The 17,882-nt window shown below is 47.8% G+C and overlaps 6 protein-coding genes across 6 annotated transcripts; 3 read left to right on the top strand and 3 right to left on the bottom strand.

The window, feature by feature from the left end:
• Nucleotides 1-1,120: 1,120 nt before the first annotated feature.
• On the top strand, nucleotides 1,121-4,508 carry T310_4896 (Lipase/serine esterase; the record flags this gene model as incomplete). Its single annotated transcript, XM_013472233.1, has 2 exons — nucleotides 1,121-1,308; nucleotides 1,391-4,508. 2 exons carry the CDS (start codon nucleotides 1,121-1,123, stop codon nucleotides 4,506-4,508), a joined length of 3,306 nt encoding a protein of 1,101 aa, XP_013327687.1.
• A 332-nt stretch (nucleotides 4,509-4,840) lies between these two features.
• T310_4897 (Inositol monophosphatase) lies at nucleotides 4,841-8,601 on the bottom strand (the record flags this gene model as incomplete). Its single annotated transcript, XM_013472234.1, has 8 exons — nucleotides 4,841-5,886; nucleotides 6,028-6,191; nucleotides 6,244-6,674; nucleotides 6,931-7,001; nucleotides 7,347-7,355; nucleotides 7,601-8,220; nucleotides 8,300-8,381; nucleotides 8,469-8,601. The coding sequence occupies 8 exons, from the start codon at nucleotides 8,599-8,601 to the stop codon at nucleotides 4,841-4,843; spliced, it is 2,556 nt and encodes an 851-aa protein (XP_013327688.1).
• Nucleotides 8,602-9,266: 665 nt separating this feature from the next.
• T310_4898 (DNA-binding protein HGH1) lies at nucleotides 9,267-10,647 on the top strand (the record flags this gene model as incomplete). The annotated part of the gene is made up of 5 exons (XM_013472235.1): nucleotides 9,267-9,287; nucleotides 9,346-9,391; nucleotides 9,433-9,572; nucleotides 9,644-9,760; nucleotides 9,814-10,647. The coding sequence occupies 5 exons, from the start codon at nucleotides 9,267-9,269 to the stop codon at nucleotides 10,645-10,647; spliced, it is 1,158 nt and encodes a 385-aa protein (XP_013327689.1).
• A 536-nt stretch (nucleotides 10,648-11,183) lies between these two features.
• T310_4899 (S-M checkpoint control protein CID1-like nucleotidyltransferase) lies at nucleotides 11,184-13,445 on the bottom strand (the record flags this gene model as incomplete). Its single annotated transcript, XM_013472236.1, has 1 exon — nucleotides 11,184-13,445. The coding sequence occupies one exon, from the start codon at nucleotides 13,443-13,445 to the stop codon at nucleotides 11,184-11,186; it is 2,262 nt and encodes a 753-aa protein (XP_013327690.1).
• Nucleotides 13,446-14,370: 925 nt separating this feature from the next.
• Nucleotides 14,371-16,757, top strand: T310_4900 (Transcription initiation factor IIF; the record flags this gene model as incomplete). Its single annotated transcript, XM_013472237.1, has 4 exons — nucleotides 14,371-15,744; nucleotides 15,822-16,139; nucleotides 16,199-16,424; nucleotides 16,513-16,757. The coding sequence occupies 4 exons, from the start codon at nucleotides 14,371-14,373 to the stop codon at nucleotides 16,755-16,757; spliced, it is 2,163 nt and encodes a 720-aa protein (XP_013327691.1).
• A 598-nt stretch (nucleotides 16,758-17,355) lies between these two features.
• T310_4901 (Fatty acid synthase beta subunit) lies at nucleotides 17,356-17,844 on the bottom strand (the record flags this gene model as incomplete). Its single annotated transcript, XM_013472238.1, has 1 exon — nucleotides 17,356-17,844. A coding segment is annotated over one exon (489 nt), but the record flags the coding sequence as incomplete, so codon positions are not given.
• Between the last annotated feature and the right edge of the window lie 38 nt (nucleotides 17,845-17,882).

Here is a 17,882-nt window from a genome sequence, read left to right on the forward strand (position 1 = left end):
AGCATATTCCTTGCTACAATTTCTTGTTTGTCAGAACCCGCTATCTGCCTACACTTCTACTATGGGTTAATACTGGCTTCTCTATACGGAGTAGGCTTCCTTAAAGGCTTTATAATGGTTTACGTGCCAGGCTTGTAGAGGACCGAAGGTTCGGAGCATCTAGGTATAAGCCAATATAAGGCCATATATAGTGTGTCACATGCCCCATACCATGTGACTCCACCTTATATCCTGTACCATAGTAGCTGCCTAGCTTCTTAGCTTCTATACAACAACATCTAATGACTTTAATTTGACTTATAGATTTGCTCATTGTACTGAATCCCTTTTTCCTTCTGGGCTGTGCCTAACATAGTGTTAAGTAATAATATGCTCATGATAATAATTAACCTATGCAATGAAGCCCATATATAGAAAATAAAGCCTGTATATACTAGGTCAATAAATGGTATAAGCATTACTAAGCCCAGGCGTTCTTTCTCCTTCAAGCCTCGACGAGTGTAGCGACTAGCAAGTCTTGAAGTCATTGAAGGCTTGTTATTTGCAAAAATAAAAAAAAACATGTCACAATGTGCAGCAATGGAAGTTAATAATGTTTTTCTAGCGGAGGTGATGATCACCTACATACTACTGCTGTGCCTGCTCTGCTGGGTCTTAAAAGGAATACTGTACCTTCCTTAAATAGTTAGTGTCTGCCACATATCAGCAGCTACTCCGTAGCAGGCCTGGGCCAAGACCTTAGCACTGCGGCATATCAATCTTCATTGCCGGAGCTTCTATTCGATCGCATCCATTTATCCTCGATTTTTACCTGATCCCAATGTGCCTTATTCAATAATTTCGACTTAACCACAGGCGGATGCATCCTACTTTCTAAGGTTGTTAAATATATAGGTACTCTTATCATTTGGCCTTTCTCTTGCACACAGCCAACCTATTCTGTGGCGGCCTTTACCCATGATTTCCCCTGTCCCTTTGTCTATGACACTCTGACGAAGCAATGCATATCTGAACGATAATCTATTTTTAGATGTGCAGTGTAGATGGTGCGAAAAGCACTTGATGACGCTGCCTGTTAACTCTGAGAGAATAGGAAAGAGGATGAGCACATCCAGCCTCCATGCTGATTACTCCGCGTACATATTTTCTCTCCCAAACACCAGATCACGGAGTTCAATCTTACAACAACCATCATCCCAGATTCCATTCTCTTACTGGTTGGCGTGCTGATATAGTAGAGACACAGCGAGCAGTGGAAATGTTGTTAGTCCACCAAGTTGGCTATGTCCGTGTGGGTGAGGTTGTCAGGTTCGTGCATGGCAACAAGTTGTTTTTGTTATTCAAGTAGCTTAACCCAGATTCTAATACCATCTCATTGACCTTAAAACAGATATAAATTGACATATACTCCTGCTCTGGACCCGATTCTGCCGACTCCAACCGAGCTTCATGTAAAAGTGAAGAACACATCCGCCATTCCTCTGAGAGCTGCATATCTCCACGGGCCCTATACTCTGTACACAGCTTGTTACCCCTCGACTTTTGATCCAAACCGCAGATACGACCGCTGTGAATTGGAAGGGGCGCCGCAATTTGAGCCCTATCTCAAGGCCGGTGGGACGTGGACTGCAACTATTCCCGTGCCTGAACAGATCCGTCTGACGTCGCAGTCGATTTCAAGTGATACTGAATCCCGAAAAGCTGGTCAGAGTGTAACATGGGTAATTGAGATTGTCTCACAAGTTATATTTTCAACAACAGCAGCTGTTCATTTCGAACTTCTGGTTGGTCGTGACCAGAAATCGCTGAGCCTTGGAGTCAATGGCGGATCATCTATGCCTCCTCCGGCTCACATCCACGATCATCAAATTCCGGGGACACCAAGGGACAGAGCTTTTCCGGTATCAGTCACAAAAGGCGTTTTCTCCAAGTCCGTCAAACTTGTAGTGGATGACACGAAGAGTCTCTGGAGTACACCTCCATTTCCATCTTTGGAGGAAAAAGAAAGTCTCAGAAATGAGGTTCTCCAAAAGGCAAACGACTGTCAAAATCCTCATGGTCCACATGACCGCCAGAGCGCGTCGAACGATGCCATGAAAATGGAGGACGGAGCGAAGAAACAGCAGAAGAAGAAGCGCATACATTTTGTGGTGTTGACCCATGGCCTGCATAGCAATCTCGGTGCCGATATGCTGTATTTGAAGGAAAGCATTGATGCTGCTGCTAGGACGGCTAGGAAGCAGGCAAGAGAACATCGAAACAAAAACAAAGGCCAGGAAAATAGGAAAGATCCTATTCATTCGGAAGGTTACGGGCATGGAAATACAGGCTCTTCAGCCGCTGCAAGCTCTCAGTCCATATTTCATGATAATGGATCTATCGACGACGATCAAGAGGATGATGAGTTCGAGGAAGTAATCGTTCGGGGATTTCCTGGAAATGCTGTTCGTACCGAACGAGGAATCCAGTACCTTGGAAAGCGTCTGGCAAAATACGTCCTGCTTATGACTTACCCAGACCAGCCATATCTCCCTGTCAAGCGCTCCAAGACTAAAAAGACTCAGTCTTTGATGGGTCTTAAAGGATCTTCCGAATCACCTCGAGCCGCATGTCTGTCTGATAATGCTGCTATTCGTCAAAGACAGCTGAACGGCCGAGATTATGCTTATCAGATTACTAGCATCAGTTTTATAGGACATTCACTTGGCGGTCTCATCCAGACTTACGCTATTGCCTACATCCAAAAACATTCTCCCGAGTTCTTTGAACGGATCAAACCAATCAATTTTGTCGCCCTTGCTACTCCATTCCTTGGTTTGAGCAACGAGAACCCCATATACGTTCGTTTTGCATTGGATTTAGGTCTCGTTGGCAGGACCGGACAGGATCTTGGTCTCAGCTGGACAGCTCCGAGGATACGAACTGGATGGAGTGCAATGATCGGTGGTATTCGGAACGATTCGCAGAAACCGCAGAAGCGATCCACGGCGGCGTCCAAACCTCTGCTGAGAATTCTTCCTACCGGGCCTGCCCATCAGGTTCTTCTGAAATTCCGAAATCGCACAATTTACTCAAACGTAGTCAACGATGGCATCGTCCCTTTGCGAACGTCATGCCTGCTATTTCTGGATTGGAGGGGGCTGGATCGCGTGGAGAAGGCCAGGAGGGAAAATGGGCTCGTAGGTACCGTGGCTGAATGGGGTTGGGCTGAGCTTACTGGGGCCAATTCGACCTCACCTGGTGCCAGCCGAATTGGGCCATACACTCCTGTCTGTGATTCAAAGAAGAATATCAAAGATACCGGGGGTGATAAAGAGCAAAGTGAAGCAAACGACGAGTCCTACGATGGCAGTTTCACAGCTTCGCCAACTCGGAATCAATTCCTCAAGAAACCAATGCAAATAGAGCCGTCAGAGATCTCATCAATTGATGCTGAATCTAGGGCTAAAGAGGATTCGTCATCCCAGGGAGTCGGTCCATTCAGCCATTTTTTGTCCCTCTTCCAGTCTAAGGATGCTTGGAGCTCTAACAAGAAACAGACTAAGATATACAAGCGAAGTCAAACTCTTGGCTCTTCAGGCGACTCAAATGCAGTATCTAGTCCAAATACATCACCGCGTCGTCCTGTCGGAGGAGACTCCCTTTACGAGGAGGAGGTTCTAAATGCGCCCCCTAAAACAACTATATTCGAATCAGCAGGTGATGTTCTTAGACCGCCCCTACCTCCAACAGAGTTTATCGTAAATCCTGCTTCACGGCCCCGAACCATCTTCCATGACCGTGTATATCATCCGGAAGACATCCCTCCGCCTTCGATGAAGCGACGGACTACGATCTTTGGTACACCTCGGAGCCCCTTCAGATCTGGATCAAAGCCGCTCACTGACCTCAACGAAGGCTCTGGCCATGGATTACAGTCTACTGAATCATCTGCAAGTGGCATGAAAGTCGAGGAAAAGATCGCGAGAGCATATCACCACAACCTTTCCTGGCGCAAGGTTCTCGTCCGCCTTGAGCCGGACGCACACAATAACATCATTGTACGGCGCATGTTTGCTAATGCCTACGGTTGGCCGGTAATCAAACATCTCGTGGACACTCATTTCGGATATAACCTTGCAGCTGAGACAGATGATGCCATTGAACCGAACATGGATAGGGCCAAACCATTGAATGTGAAGGCGACCGATTCAGGAGAAGAAGTGGTCGGCCAAGCCTGCTCTTCCCAGGCTTCATTCATGGGATTTGCGGAGCAGAATGACGAACACTTACAAGGATCCGGCAATACAGATATCACACGACCTAGGATGTCTGCATATCCCATCGGCGGAGTACCCGTAGCCGCTGCGGAAGATGTTTCTGCAAAGCAAGCTCCCGGGAGCCCAGGCACGCAGTCGGGCAGTTCGGGGACATCGAGACAAGATTCGGCAAAGTGGAGTGACCGTTACTTCTACGATGATGACTCTCAATCCGAGTCAGAAGGTGACGATGATGGCCACTCTGTTTAACTTCGATGCACTCGTGCTGTGATATCTTTTGTAACATTCTTACTGCTGCCCACCAGCAACTGCGGCTTGTATTAATGTATCCCCTACTCCGTACATACCCCCTAGCCTAAACTTCTCTTAACTCATTGCATGTCTGTGTAGTAATTATTGTTTCTGCTTACTATAGCATATATGATTGCCTTAAGAGAGAAAGAGAGAAATTGGTATAGAATCATTACATCTTTGCCTTAAGGGAGAACAGCTTCTATAAAATAGATATGCAAGATATACCTTGATGTGAGGCAGAAAGTTGTCAACCATCTGTTGTCAGGAAGTAGTCAATGATCTCGAGATCATCGAATCCTTGAAGCACTTCTGCCAAAGGGAGGATCAGTTGTGACAAAAGATTGTTGCCTGCCCCGATTTCGTCTACTTCTCGGCGTCGATCGGTCTGGAGGAGGAGACGGCGTATTGGTACGAAACCCCCAGATATCGTTTTCTGTTGTGGCCTGCCCACCATGATGAGCGGGTCCAGCATTATAACCCGAGACATTCGGTGTATAGTTGAAATGTTCGTTTAGGAAGTGAGCCGTTGCATTTCCAAAATCCAATATCCCATGATCTGCTTGCCTGGGAGGGCGATCGTCGTCATCCACGGCAAGTAGCTGTAATCGTCGAGCAAGAGCTTCGTCTTGCCGTTCCTGCTCTCTTCTCATATCCAGTTCATCTTGATAACGCATGCGATTCCTCTGGTCTCCTCCGTTCTCGTCATCGAAAGCTCCGATTATCTGAGGCACGTTCATGTAATTCAGCCTGTCGCCTTCTCCAGTGGTATAGTTGAACCATGGACAATCACACGTTTTCCACTTTGATCCGCAGATCATGCAAAACTCAGCAGAGCAGCGACATGTCATATGATTGCATCCCTCCTTTAATTCGACCATAGCGGAACAATTGTAACAGCGTTGCCAGCCCTTTTCCTTTGCCATTTCCACAAACCTCTTGGTATCTTCGTCTTTGGGGCAGTCCTTTCCTGAATGCCATTTGCCATTGCAAATGCAGCATACCTTTGTTTTGCATCGACTACATTTTCCATATTTGCGACCGCCCGTGGCTCCAGAGCTAGTGTCGACAAAGATATGATTTGGCTTAATCCATTCCCCACAGCCTTTAGCGGGGCAATATATTCGATTTTTCGTCGTGTATTCTTGATATTTACGGTTCCATTTCATTTTGAATTTCACATCGAAAAGCTTTTCGACATGCTTGAGAGGAATATGGTCGGATGTGCAGCACTTCGGTGGCATATGTTGCGGATCAGTCACAGACATGATGAAGATCCGTTTCAAACATGCATGACACATTCGATGTGAGCATCGGAGCTTTGCAGATTTGCTTACTGGGATATCGTCAGATAGACAGGCAAGACATGTTATCCTGGCCTGTAAGTCAGCGAATGTATATTATCAAGGGTGCTTGTCTAGCATGCCTCTTTTCCGGCTGAGTATGGTCTGGGACTCCAAAAACAAGAGAAAAAAACCAGCAGATTTACGGCTCCCTTTGTTTGGAGAAGCGATCCCCTCAACTTTATCTTCCGAAGGTTTCTTCGCAATTGTTGTTGAAGGTCGGGAGACATGACGCCTGCCCTGACGACGGTTTTGCGTAGGATCGAAGACGGACAACCTCTCATTTTGAGAAGCATGTCTGTTACAATGTAAGTAGAAGACCCATTAAGCCGAAGAAATCGGGTCCATACCTATGCAGGTCCGATCTACCGCTTTTCGCCGGCTGTTTTCCAGAGGACGCGAAGGATGCTCCATTGGTGCGCTTATGGCCCGTTTCCGACGATTTCCTCCTCGTCTGAGTTTTTTGTCCAGACGTGATGTTTCTGGACGGCCGAGGGCTGGTCTTTTTAGACCTTGGATCCATATAGCCACTGTTTCCCGTTTCCTGCGAGGAAAAGTGAAGTGTTTTTGATTCGTTTTGACCCTTGAGGTGTACTTTAGAACACGTTTCCCTTCGTTCTTGTCTTGGAATATTACCCGATATCACCATCGTCAGCTTCACCGGATCATGTGTTCGAACACTTTGCTGTTTGGGTTCGAGATTGCGAGATATGGCAGCGGACGGAGCACGTTCCTCTGATGAGGCCTCGGCTTTGAGTCTGGTATTCGACTTTCGGTCTTGCTGGTGCACGGTATTGAATACAGAGCATTTAAAAAGCACAAGAACCACTGTTTAAATGCACAAGAAAGGCATGTATGGACTGTTTGGTCGGATACTCAGCTTCTCACTTAACAAGGCAAAGGAGAAGGGACAAAAGGGCGGTCCTGCTTAAGTCGAGACACGTAGCTCAGAGGGATCTCACACTGTACAGCGAATGCAATCTGTTGCAAGAGGAGTAAGCCGTAAGCACAAGATTTATTGTTGGCACTGCCCTTACCAGTCCCTTTATATGTCCGTGTAATTCTTTTCTCACTGTCCCAGCTGACTCACGACTTGTCTCACAATGGTCTAGTTAAAATTAACATTGACCTCTCCAGGTCACAAGCTCACTACAAGGATCCAGGAGTAGTGACAGGAGAGGATTGCCGTTTGGTTGTTCTGAAGAGTAAAGGGACTGGTGTTTTCTAGAAGAAAATGTGAAATAGATATTATTATAACAAGTGACTCAATTATCCTGGGGAACATGTATTGGCGATAATGACCTGTTCAGCTATTACCTCTGCAGGCATCGTACTCTGCAGTTGCTTCAGCTGGTGAGTTGGCTGATGAAGTGTCGAGTGTGTGGCCAGTGACTTTGAGTCGCTGAGTTGCAGCCCCAAGCCACCCAGCACCAACAGGAGTGAGACAACTCACACATCATGCCTAGTTAATCAATGCAACATTCTACTGGTTATCATGATATTGCCAGTCTATTCTGTGCCGTCGAATCTAATTCATTCGAGCTGCATAAGATCAAATCCCTGTATTACGTCATCTAGTTAAGGAATTCACATAGTTAACTAACGCTCAGGCCGACAGGAGAACGCTCACTTTGCAAGGAACTACTGGCTAATATTCAAGCCGACCTTGGATATGACTCCAGAATTCCTCCACAATTTCCTTCTGACCTTGCCCGTTAGGTGAAGGCCTGACAGCCAAGTAGGTTCGTCCATCGAGCTCGGCATCCCATTTACCGGGATTTCCACCCACCACGATACCGCCCGCCTCTGTCAATATGACCCATCCAGCGCAGACATCCCATGCCCAGCATCCACCTTCCCAGTATAAATCGAGCGTCCCTGATGCTACAGCACAGAGATTAAGGGCAGCAGATCCCATACTCCGTATTGAATGGACCATTGCCCCGCCATCCTCCCGGGTTTTGCCTAGATTCTCGAATGTACGAACTTTTGTCTCCCAGTTTCGGCCACTACGATCGGATCCCCATTCCAAACCAATGAGGGCATTATTGAGACCATTCAGAGGTTCGGTGTCGGTGCCCTTCAGCGGCAGGGGGGTCTTGCGGTTGAGGAACGCTCCTTGGCCATGGATTGCAGAGTAGAGCGTTTCTGTAAATGGATTGTATACTACCCCGACGACTGGTTTGCGGTTTACTGCAAACCCTAGGGAGATGCACGAACTAGGAAAGCCATGCACGAAGTTCACAGTACCATCAATGGGATCAACGATGAAAGTGGGAGCATCCGTAAGAGGGTGTGCAGGATCATAAGTCTCTTCTCCATGAAAGCTGGAAAAATGAGAAACAAAAAAAAGCTTCTGTTAGTAAAGAACTGAGTATCGTCATGAGACCCAGGAGCATGCCATACTCGTAATTTGGATAGTGTGTCTTCAAGGCTTCGGAAACCATCCTTTCAACAGCGCGGTCATACTCAGTGACCAGATCGGAACCTAGCCACGTCTGTCAATATATTGACATCCTTCCCTGTTGGCCTTTTTTTCTCCTGTCAGGTCAATTGTGGTACAAAGGGTACTCACTGTTTTTCTTTGAGCCGGTCGAATCAATTCGTGGCAAGCTGCTGGTAATTACTTTGCCTGCCTTAATTGCCAGATCAATAAGGAAGTCATGGATTTCTTGCAGATTCGGGTCTGCGTCGTTTTTGCTTGCCATGCTTGATGTGTTCAACTAATAACAGCAATGCTGATAAAAATAGTGTTTTGTGGTGATGACGATGTTGTTTTTGTGAGGCAGTAGTTATAATATGGAGTAGTGCCAGCGGGGTTATTTTTCTAAGGCGTCTCAATTTAACACTGTATCAGAGGAACATTCTAGGACCCTGGACGATAGGCCCACCCCGCGAGCATTGTACTCCGTCCGGAGAACACAATGTGAATTCCTTCCTTAGGGCGGGGCAAAGAAATAGATAAGTCGTCTCCTTATCGCTGCTGCAGTCACCAATATCCAGTGATATATATGTAAACTGGAATGTTTATAATTTCTAATTCAAGATCGGATTTAGCTAATCTCAGATCAGTGGTCAAATTGCATTTACATTGGCGTATCGAGTTGCTTGAATCCTCAGGAATAGAAAATGGTTCAATCGATACGATAGTCCCCACCAATGATAAATAAATCTGAGGAATCTTCCCCACCGGAAGATAGAAAAAAAATACTCCGTATTCCATCAGTTATACAAAATACTTTCATGAAAACCACCAAGGAAAAAAAAAGCGACAGCATTAATTCTCTCCTAGTAGACTACCTCCCGCCGAGTAGGATTAGTTAGCAGGTGGTGGCAAGACCAGTAACCTATCTATTTCCCGATTATCGACAATATGCCAACTGAACTGGAGGAGGTGAGTTTCTTGTCCATTCGAGAAACACTTTTACTAATTATATAAAATTGTTCTACAGCTTGTCGAGTTTCTCCATCATGGTAACACGCAGATAAGGCAAGTTGGTATGGTTTGCTACATCTTGCTGGATTGAGAATGACTTTAGAGACATTGATTGACCATGTATTTTTCCCGCTATTAGCATGTGAGAATCTCGTCGGCTTCTCCACCGCTCAGCCGTCTCTATTCAAAAGACAACAGCTCGTACCAGTGCGGGACTTGAAGCTTCTAGTTCGGGATTACGCTGTTAGTTATTGCTTCATGTGATGAATGATCTATTTTATTCCCATTTCCTCTACTGACAACTTTCGGCGGAGAAGCCCATCGCAAAGAATGCGTTGACGATGCTGATCAACCTCTCGGCTGACGAGGAGGTTCTAAAAAATCTCGCCGAGGATGATGCCTTCCTAGAAACCCTTCTGGTCAAAATAACGGTCAGTTCTCTGCCGGACTTAACCACTTACGGTCGCTGACTATCTTGGACCAGAACCCCAAAGAGCCAAATGCAAACGAAGTTGCGATGTTACTGGCCAATCTGGCCAAATCGGATAGTCTCAGGCGAATCATAACCTTGACCAGGAAAGTGCCGGATTCAGTCTCCGGCTCGAAGAGAGCCATGGATCAACTCATGGATTGCTTTGTTAAAGGCGCAGAAGGCTCCTTGAACAAGAATGCGGACTATGATTATCTGGCATACTTCTTTGCGGACCTCTCCAAGTCCGAGGAAGGTCGCGCTTATTTCACAACGAGACAAGAGTATGATTCGGTGGTGCCGATCTCTAAACTTGTCGTCTTTACGGAGCACAAAAGCGATATTCGAAGACGAGGGGTAGCCTCAACGATTAAGAACGTGGCGTTTGATATTCCGTCGCATCCCATGCTGTTTGCAGAGGATGGAGTGAATTTGTTGCCGTATATCTTGCTGCCAATCATGGGGCCGGAGGAATATGACGACGACGAGACCGCAGCGATGCTGCCGGATCTGCAGCTACTGCCGCCCGATAAGAAACGGGATCCTGATCCTCACATCATTTTGACGCATTTAGAAACGTTACTGTTGTTGACAACTACGAGGGCAGGTCGAGATAGAATGAGAGAAGTGCAGGTATACCCTATCATCCGCGAATGTCATCTTCATGTGGAGAATGAAGAGGTCCGAGAAGGTTGTGATAGATTGGTCCAAGTGTTGATGCGTGGTGAGGAGGGTGAGGAAAATGATGCTGAGAAGGAAGCCATGGCCAGAGCAAGAGCTTATGCGCTGGCCCAAGAGTCTCAAAAGCAGGATGAGGACGAGGATGAGAAAATTGTCGATATTTGTTGATACTAGACCACTGCTCTGTAGACTTGAAGGCTTTTTCGAAATTAATATATAATATATATACATTTGGTGAAATAATAAATGTACCAGCTACTATTTGGATTCACTCGGAATCTAGACAGACTGGAGGTTATCCTCGCTTAAACATTTATTTTAGCATAACTGTTCCTCCCTTAAAAGCCCGTATTCTTTTAATTCTTTGAATGGGACGGACTGAGCTGAACTGGATGGCAGGAGATGAAATTAATTCATTAATTCATGTAAGAAGGACAAGGAGAGCAAAAAAAAAAGAAGATAGAAATATTACATATGTTGCCCTTTATTTAAACACAATTTTGTGAACGCACGCCTAAACGCCTCTCAATCCATCATATCCCGGCGTTCTTTTTCTCATAGAAAGCAAAACGAACCGCAACAGACAATACTCCAGATCCAATCGACCTTATTCTCAGAAGGGCGGAAACCCACTTTACTTGGTATTTGTACCACGCTGGATTCCGATAATGAAGTGCGTGTATGTCGAAATAACAAGTACACAACTAGATGGACAAGGCTGCGACTGCCTTTGGGAGATCTTCTTGTGGAGATTGTTGTTTTATGTCCACATGCCCCGCTGCCGGCTGCTGCTGAGATAGTGGAATCAGCATATCATCAATTGGATGTGCCCCTGGCCGATGATTCGACTTTTGCTGAGTGGACGCTTGGTCAGGAGTCTCCCCTTCAACTGCATGAGTCAAAGGACTTCCAATCTCTGGTGACTCCCATTCGGAATTGTCACGAGACCGCGCCCGTCGTCTCGGATTGCGGTGAGCGTGTTCTTCGGGCTCAGCGAAGAAATCTTCACCGACATCCCCTTCGTCGGTTCGCCATTCCCAGCCGACTCCCGGAATGTCTTGAACACGATTGATTATTGCATGTGCTCGACGAAATTCGCGCCTGATAGCAACGAGCCCGGACTGAACGACCGTTCTTCCAACATTATGATCATGTTCGAAAGGATCCTCAATGGCAAGGAGGTATTTGTGCCTAGTGCCGTTTGCATCCACCTTTGCCGCTGTCCATCCTTTCTCCGATTTGGTGAGAATTCCACCCCGTGTACGAATTGAAACCACACTCTTCACCCAGTCGAAACCCCCAAGAGGTGCACCTCGCCCATTTGAGGCGTAGTAAGCGAAGAAACCGCGTAGCAGATCGCCAAGGGGTTGTCGATTGTCGGTCCATGCATTTGCTTTAGCCCGTGCCTTAATTTCATTTTCGTCATTGAAGAAGCGAACGTCACATCCATCCACAGTAGTAACTTCCTTAGAGCCACGCCCAGGAGGGGGAGGCCGGTAGATGATCTGGAGATTGGGGAGAACCGGCGGCCTCACCACGTTTGTAAGATAATGTATTACCATTAAGATGTAGCCGTAGGAGCATAATGTCCCGTGATACGGGTTGTTGATTTTTCGTGCCTTGGCCCATTGTTTGACAAAAAGCCCGACTAGACGGACGCGCTCGTCGCACAGTGAGTAACAACGGAGCAATTCCGAATTATAGATTGCAAGACGACCCGAGAAATTGATGTCACACTGGATCCCGGCCTCTGATGAGGGGAACTGGACACTGACCTTGTTTCTGCGGCTGCAATGACCGCGGCCGGCATCGGCATCGTCCGAATTGTGCGCGGGGCCTGAAGACGTCCGACTGGGGTCTTTGTCGGATGAGGTGGCGTCAACCGATTCTCCTTCCTCTCGAGACTTCAGGTCCGCTCTCAGAGCTTCCAGAAAATCCTCAGAGGGCTTCTCACACAGCTTGATGATGGGGACTCTGGCTTTCGATATCAGACGCGCTCCAAGACCAGCATCCAGGAAAGCCTTTTCGAGAATTCGAGGGCACTCTGCTTCCAGCTCTTTGGGAAAGCTTGAAGCACGGGTGATCATTGTCAAATCCATATCGGCACCAGGGAGAGCAAATCCATTGCGCAGACTGCCGAAACACTTGAAGTCGATGGCATTCGGCCCCACGGTGAGCCCACGGCTCTCTGCATGGCGTGCGATGGCGTTTTGCGCAATTTCTGTCAGGCGGACACGGAAGGCCTCTTTAGCCTGAAGTTCACATTTAAAGGAGTCCAGAGGGGGAATGTCAAGAGCCAGGCTTTCGAGGTAGTTGATCTGCATCTGAATTCTCCGCTTCGGATCTGACTGCTGATCACCGAAACGCGTCCTGGGAGCGCGATTGTTTGAATAACGGGGCCCGGCTGGAGTCGAAGGCACGGGCCGATAAGAGACGACACCACTGTCGACTTGTGGGCTAGGTACTGCACCCACAGACCCCGAAGGAATGCGTCCATGGATATCTGGATAATGTGCCCGGTAGGGGTCAGAAACCTGAGGCGAGGCTGTTTGAGTGCTGTTCTGGTGATAGAAGCCTCGGCCAAGATGGTCCTGGCTAGGATGATGATAATGCTGTGGTTCAACTTGATGGCGTGGATCAAGGTAAGGGGCGGGCATGGGCAGCACGGGTGGAATGCTAGGACCGCCTGATATGGCATTTTTTGCATCTGGAAGCTGCCTCTCCACCGCAGGCCGATGCCGGGCCTTCAGTTGATGACTCGCATGAATCAGCATCGAATAAACGTGTGGAGGAAGGCCACCATGGCTTTCAGCAGGCGGATTGCAATGGAGGGCTTCCTGATGTCCTGGTCCCATCATAGCTGGTTGTGAGGGGGCTGAACCTGGTATGGAGTGCCTATGTGACCATGGAGTAGATGGCGGTAGGTCCCATGCGGAGGCTGTTCCCGACTGAGCTGTTTGAGACATGATACCAACTGAACAGTGGGGTCAAGATGTATCTGAGTGACCAGAAACCTGAGGTCTGGTGAACTGGAAATGAGAGACAAGAGCAGGGGTCACAAACAAGAGGTAAATTTTTGCTCTTGCACACTTCTAGGAGAGAGTCAGATGTAGGACAGAGCCCATTGATGGTAGAGATGGAGAGACAGAGAGTGTACGACAGTCACCAACAGTGAGAATAGGTTCTTATGAAGTTGAGTAAAAAAGGTAAAGGGTGGGACACGCTGGAAATCTAACTGGGAGATTGTGATTTGGAGAATTGACAGAACCCAGAGAGGATAGTGAGATCTGACAACACATTTTTGAGAGCAACTGCTATTGGGACAGGGTCGACAATGGCCGGAAATTTCATTCTTGGGAAGCGAAAGTGAAGGAACAGTGCGGCGTAAGGAGCAATACGCCTGGAAGAAGAGAGCCTGGGGAACTCACGTAAGAGTCATCAAACTAACCCCATGTGCTGGGACCTATCTTCAAAGCCATCCATGGGTGGGATGACTGCAAGGCTCTCTACCGCGCGCTTGTCCCGCCTGTTGACGCCTGCGGTGAACCTGCCAAGAAGTGTGACGCCACCCACGCCTGAGGCAACCCAGGACGCTGCAATCACTACTCCGTACAGCGGAACCCAAGGCGACAAAGAACCACCCTCTCTTCAACCAGCTCCCTGCCGCTGCAAACTCCCAGCATCTTCTTCGGGAGTGGCATTCCTCCCTCTGCAGTAATTTGATCTATTGTCGCCTCACTGTCGAGGTTCAGCTTCCTTGTCTTGTTGTCATTGGCGTGGCACAGGCGCGGTTTCCAGCGATCGCTGGACCGACTTCAACATCCATTTCCCAACTGAGGGCATCTCTTTCTCACCTTGCTTTTTATCCCTTCCTGCTCCTATCCTCCCGAAATGGATACAACTACTGATTCTAACGCCGTTCGCACACCAACCGGTGCCGATGGCCCTCCAGTGATGAGAATTCGCCGTCCCAGGCCTGCAGATCCTCTGGTACGGCCGAAGAAGAAACCTCCTCCCAAACCTGTTACTGGGCAACCTGCAAAAGCGCCAACAAATGGAGTGGCAGCTCCCAGGCCACCACCAGCTGCACCAGCTGCACCAGCTGCGTCCAAGACTCTGCCTGGGTCCCAGTCGGATAGAATCCAGCCTATTCCTGGACGAGACGACGTGACTGTGAATGGATTTAGTGGTCCGCTGCTTTCCCAAACTTACGTCGACTATCCCTTAGTTACTACAAAACGGGCATGGCGGGAAGGACTGAAGCACCATGTCGCCAAGTTTGCCTCCAAAAAGAACATCGATCCGCGCGATGAGTCTCAGTTTACACGACCCGTTCGACTTCAGCGTCGCGATCCCAGAGCCAAGCCAGGTAGCATCAAAGCGGAGAACGCCAATAAAGTACCGACGGAAGGTGGTAACGGACTAGATGACGCCGAACGCGAAGAACTCGAGGCCAGAAAGGCTGCTCGAGAGAAGGAGCGTGAAGAGAACCTTGCGCAGATCGCGCCATCAGTTGCAACGACGCAAAAGCGGACCAATGTGCCCAAGCAGAAAACCCAGTATGTTCCTAAAGCGGACATGACCCCGGAGGAAATTGCGAAGGCACGGATCAAGTATGAAGAAGCCTTGCCGTGGCACCTCGAGGACTTTGATAATAAAAATACGTGGGTGGGGAATTATGAAGCGGCTCTATCGGAGACGTATGCGATGTTCGTTCTTGAGGATACGGGCAAAATGAGGATGGTCCCCATTGATAAGTGGTATCGGTTCAACGCGAAGAACCCGTTCAAAACGTTGACTATCGAGGAAGCCGAAAAGTTCATGGCTAAGAAGATCAAAGACCCGAGATGGTTTATGGAAAAGCAGCAGGAGATGATGCAGCAGAAAGAACTGGAGGCTTACGCAAAGCAACGAAAAGTGTATCGGGGCAAAGCCGCCGCTCCAACCCTCGGCGAAACATTGGAAGCCGATGAGATGGATTTTGAGGAAGATCGATTTGCCGACGATGAAGAAGTCGACAATAGTCTCTTCGAGGAGGACGAGGAGGCGAAGGCGGCTGAAAAGAGAATCAAACAAGACCAGCTCAAAGCTAACGTTTTCAATCTGAAAGATGAGAGAGATTACGAGGAGGAGGAAGAGAGAGAGAGGAGAGAAAGAGAAGCTCGCAGGATTCTGGGCAGAAAGGTCCGGAAAGCCCTTCAAAGGCGAGAGAAGAACTACGACTATAGCAGTGGTTCGGACGTCAATCCATACTCGGATGATGAGGTATACCGCTCTCACCCATCGCTCTCACTAAAAAAAGTCCCTACATTCCTGTTTGCTGACTCAAGTTTCTGCCACAGAGTTCTGATGATAGTGAGGACGAAGGGATGCGAGAAGAAGAACGGAAGGCGGAAGAAGACAAAGCGCTCAAAGAGAAGGGCAAAGAATCGGGCACTTCTACTAAAGGGACGAGTACGCCATCCGGCCGTACAAAGCACACAGATGCCTTGAAAAAGGCCACCAACGCGGCGGCCCGCAAGCGAACAGGCTCTCCAAATCTCTCAGATGCCAGTGGAACAGATTCCTCGCGAAAGAAGCCGAAACATGTTTCGTCCTCTCAGCCGACAGCCCAGCCAGGTTCCCGTCCAATGTCACCCTCTCCGTCATCTGCGTTGCCGGTGAGTTCAGAACAGTTGCCACGAGAGTGACCATCCAGGTCTCTTGCTGACTATTCCAGGTTGGTAAGAAACGTATCCGGAACGTCGGCCCCGGTGGTGCTGGTTCTGGCAGCGATGTCGACGGTGGCGCTGGTTCCGGTGGTGATATGAGCGATGGTGGAAAGACCAAGAAGCTCAAGCTTAACCAGCCATTGTCGTCTTCACAGAATGGCACTCCCCAAGGGTCACGGTCAGGGAGCCCAGCGCCTAATGCAGGAACTTCGGAAGGTGGTCCTTCTGCAAAAGGTATGCGAATTGTCGTTTGTTCATGCGGCTGGGTCTTTCTTGTCAAAACGTCAAATCAGAAAATACTGATAATTCCTTTCTAAAGCAGGTCCTGCCAAGGGCTCAACTCCTCGATCTGCGGCTCAGCAAGGCTTTCCTACCCCCGCGGAAATACACGCCGCAATTCCTCCTTCCGGTATTCTTAGTAGAGATCTGCTGAAGATCTTCCATCCGCGTATTGGTGATTCCAAAGAAAACCACCGCAAATTTATCGCAATTGTTAAGGAAGTCGGGGTCTACGGAAAAGAGGACAGGTTATTGCGGCCTGGTGTTTTGAAAGACACCCAGCAGTGATTGGTGAGATGATTGTGTTGATGTACCAAAAATTGTCGTCTAAAGACGCACTCAAGGTTTGTTGTTCCACCCAGTATGACATGATGTAGTTTAATGTAATACATATTATTTTCCTTCTAATCTATGTTACTTAACGGCTTTTGTATACCGCCCGAACGTAATGTTCGGAATCGGAGATACCTTCCAATAGAATAATAGCAAATTTCAAAAAAAAAAGGAAGCGAAAAAGAGAAAAAAAAGAGAGAGAGGTTTTCAGGTTTATGAAGTTAGTAATTTGTGAAACACTGTAGGGATCATCGGGAGAAAAGTCGAGGGATAATTACAAAGACCATAGGCGAAAAGTAACAGACCAGACATCTAAGATATGACACTTTCCTGCTTCTGTTTACAAGGCAGAATTGAAAACTCATTGCCACCCCATGTTGTTTAGCTGGCTTATGCGGCTATGGACCAGAGAAGAGAGACTCTCGTCATCATATATAGATTCTAATCTATTCAAGAACGAAACTAAATCATATTACGACATTAAGATCACAATCAAGGGGAAAACATTTACAGGGAATCATCATTAGAGATATGAAAACATGACAAAGAATTCTTATACTGCGGCGGTACCGGTAGAACGGGTGGTAGCACCGTCCTTAGCATCCTCATACTTATCCCAGTTGGCCAGAACGTTTGCAATGCGAGGCGAGCCCGTCAATCTGTAGACATCCTCGAAATACTCCTTTGTAATCTCGAACGGCCGGGCGGTGACGTTGGGAATATATTTCCCAATCAACTTGCTAGGATCAATTGTGGTCTTGTTGATTTTCTTGAGAAGGAAGGACCGGAATGGCTTGACACCAGAGCGCAAGAATGTGCTGTGGAAGGGGACGTCGATACCACGGAGAGGAATGGTGGCAAAGCCACGTTCCAATGTGATAGGCTGCGGCTTTGCCTCAGTCTGCTTTACGCACTCATGAATTATTTGGACAAGATGCGCTTTGACATCGTCAAGGGACATTTTCTGCATAAGTGCCTGGATGTCGATTTTCTGCGCCTTCAGCACGTTGAGTAGGTTTGTCAAGCAGTCAAGAGCACGAAGCTGAGAAAAGAAAGTCAGCACAATCAGTCAAAAAAAAA

Source organism: Rasamsonia emersonii (genome assembly GCF_000968595.1).
Source record: "Rasamsonia emersonii CBS 393.64 chromosome Unknown ctg1118621760195, whole genome shotgun sequence".
Classification (NCBI taxonomy): Eukaryota; Fungi; Ascomycota; class Eurotiomycetes; order Eurotiales; family Trichocomaceae; genus Rasamsonia; species Rasamsonia emersonii.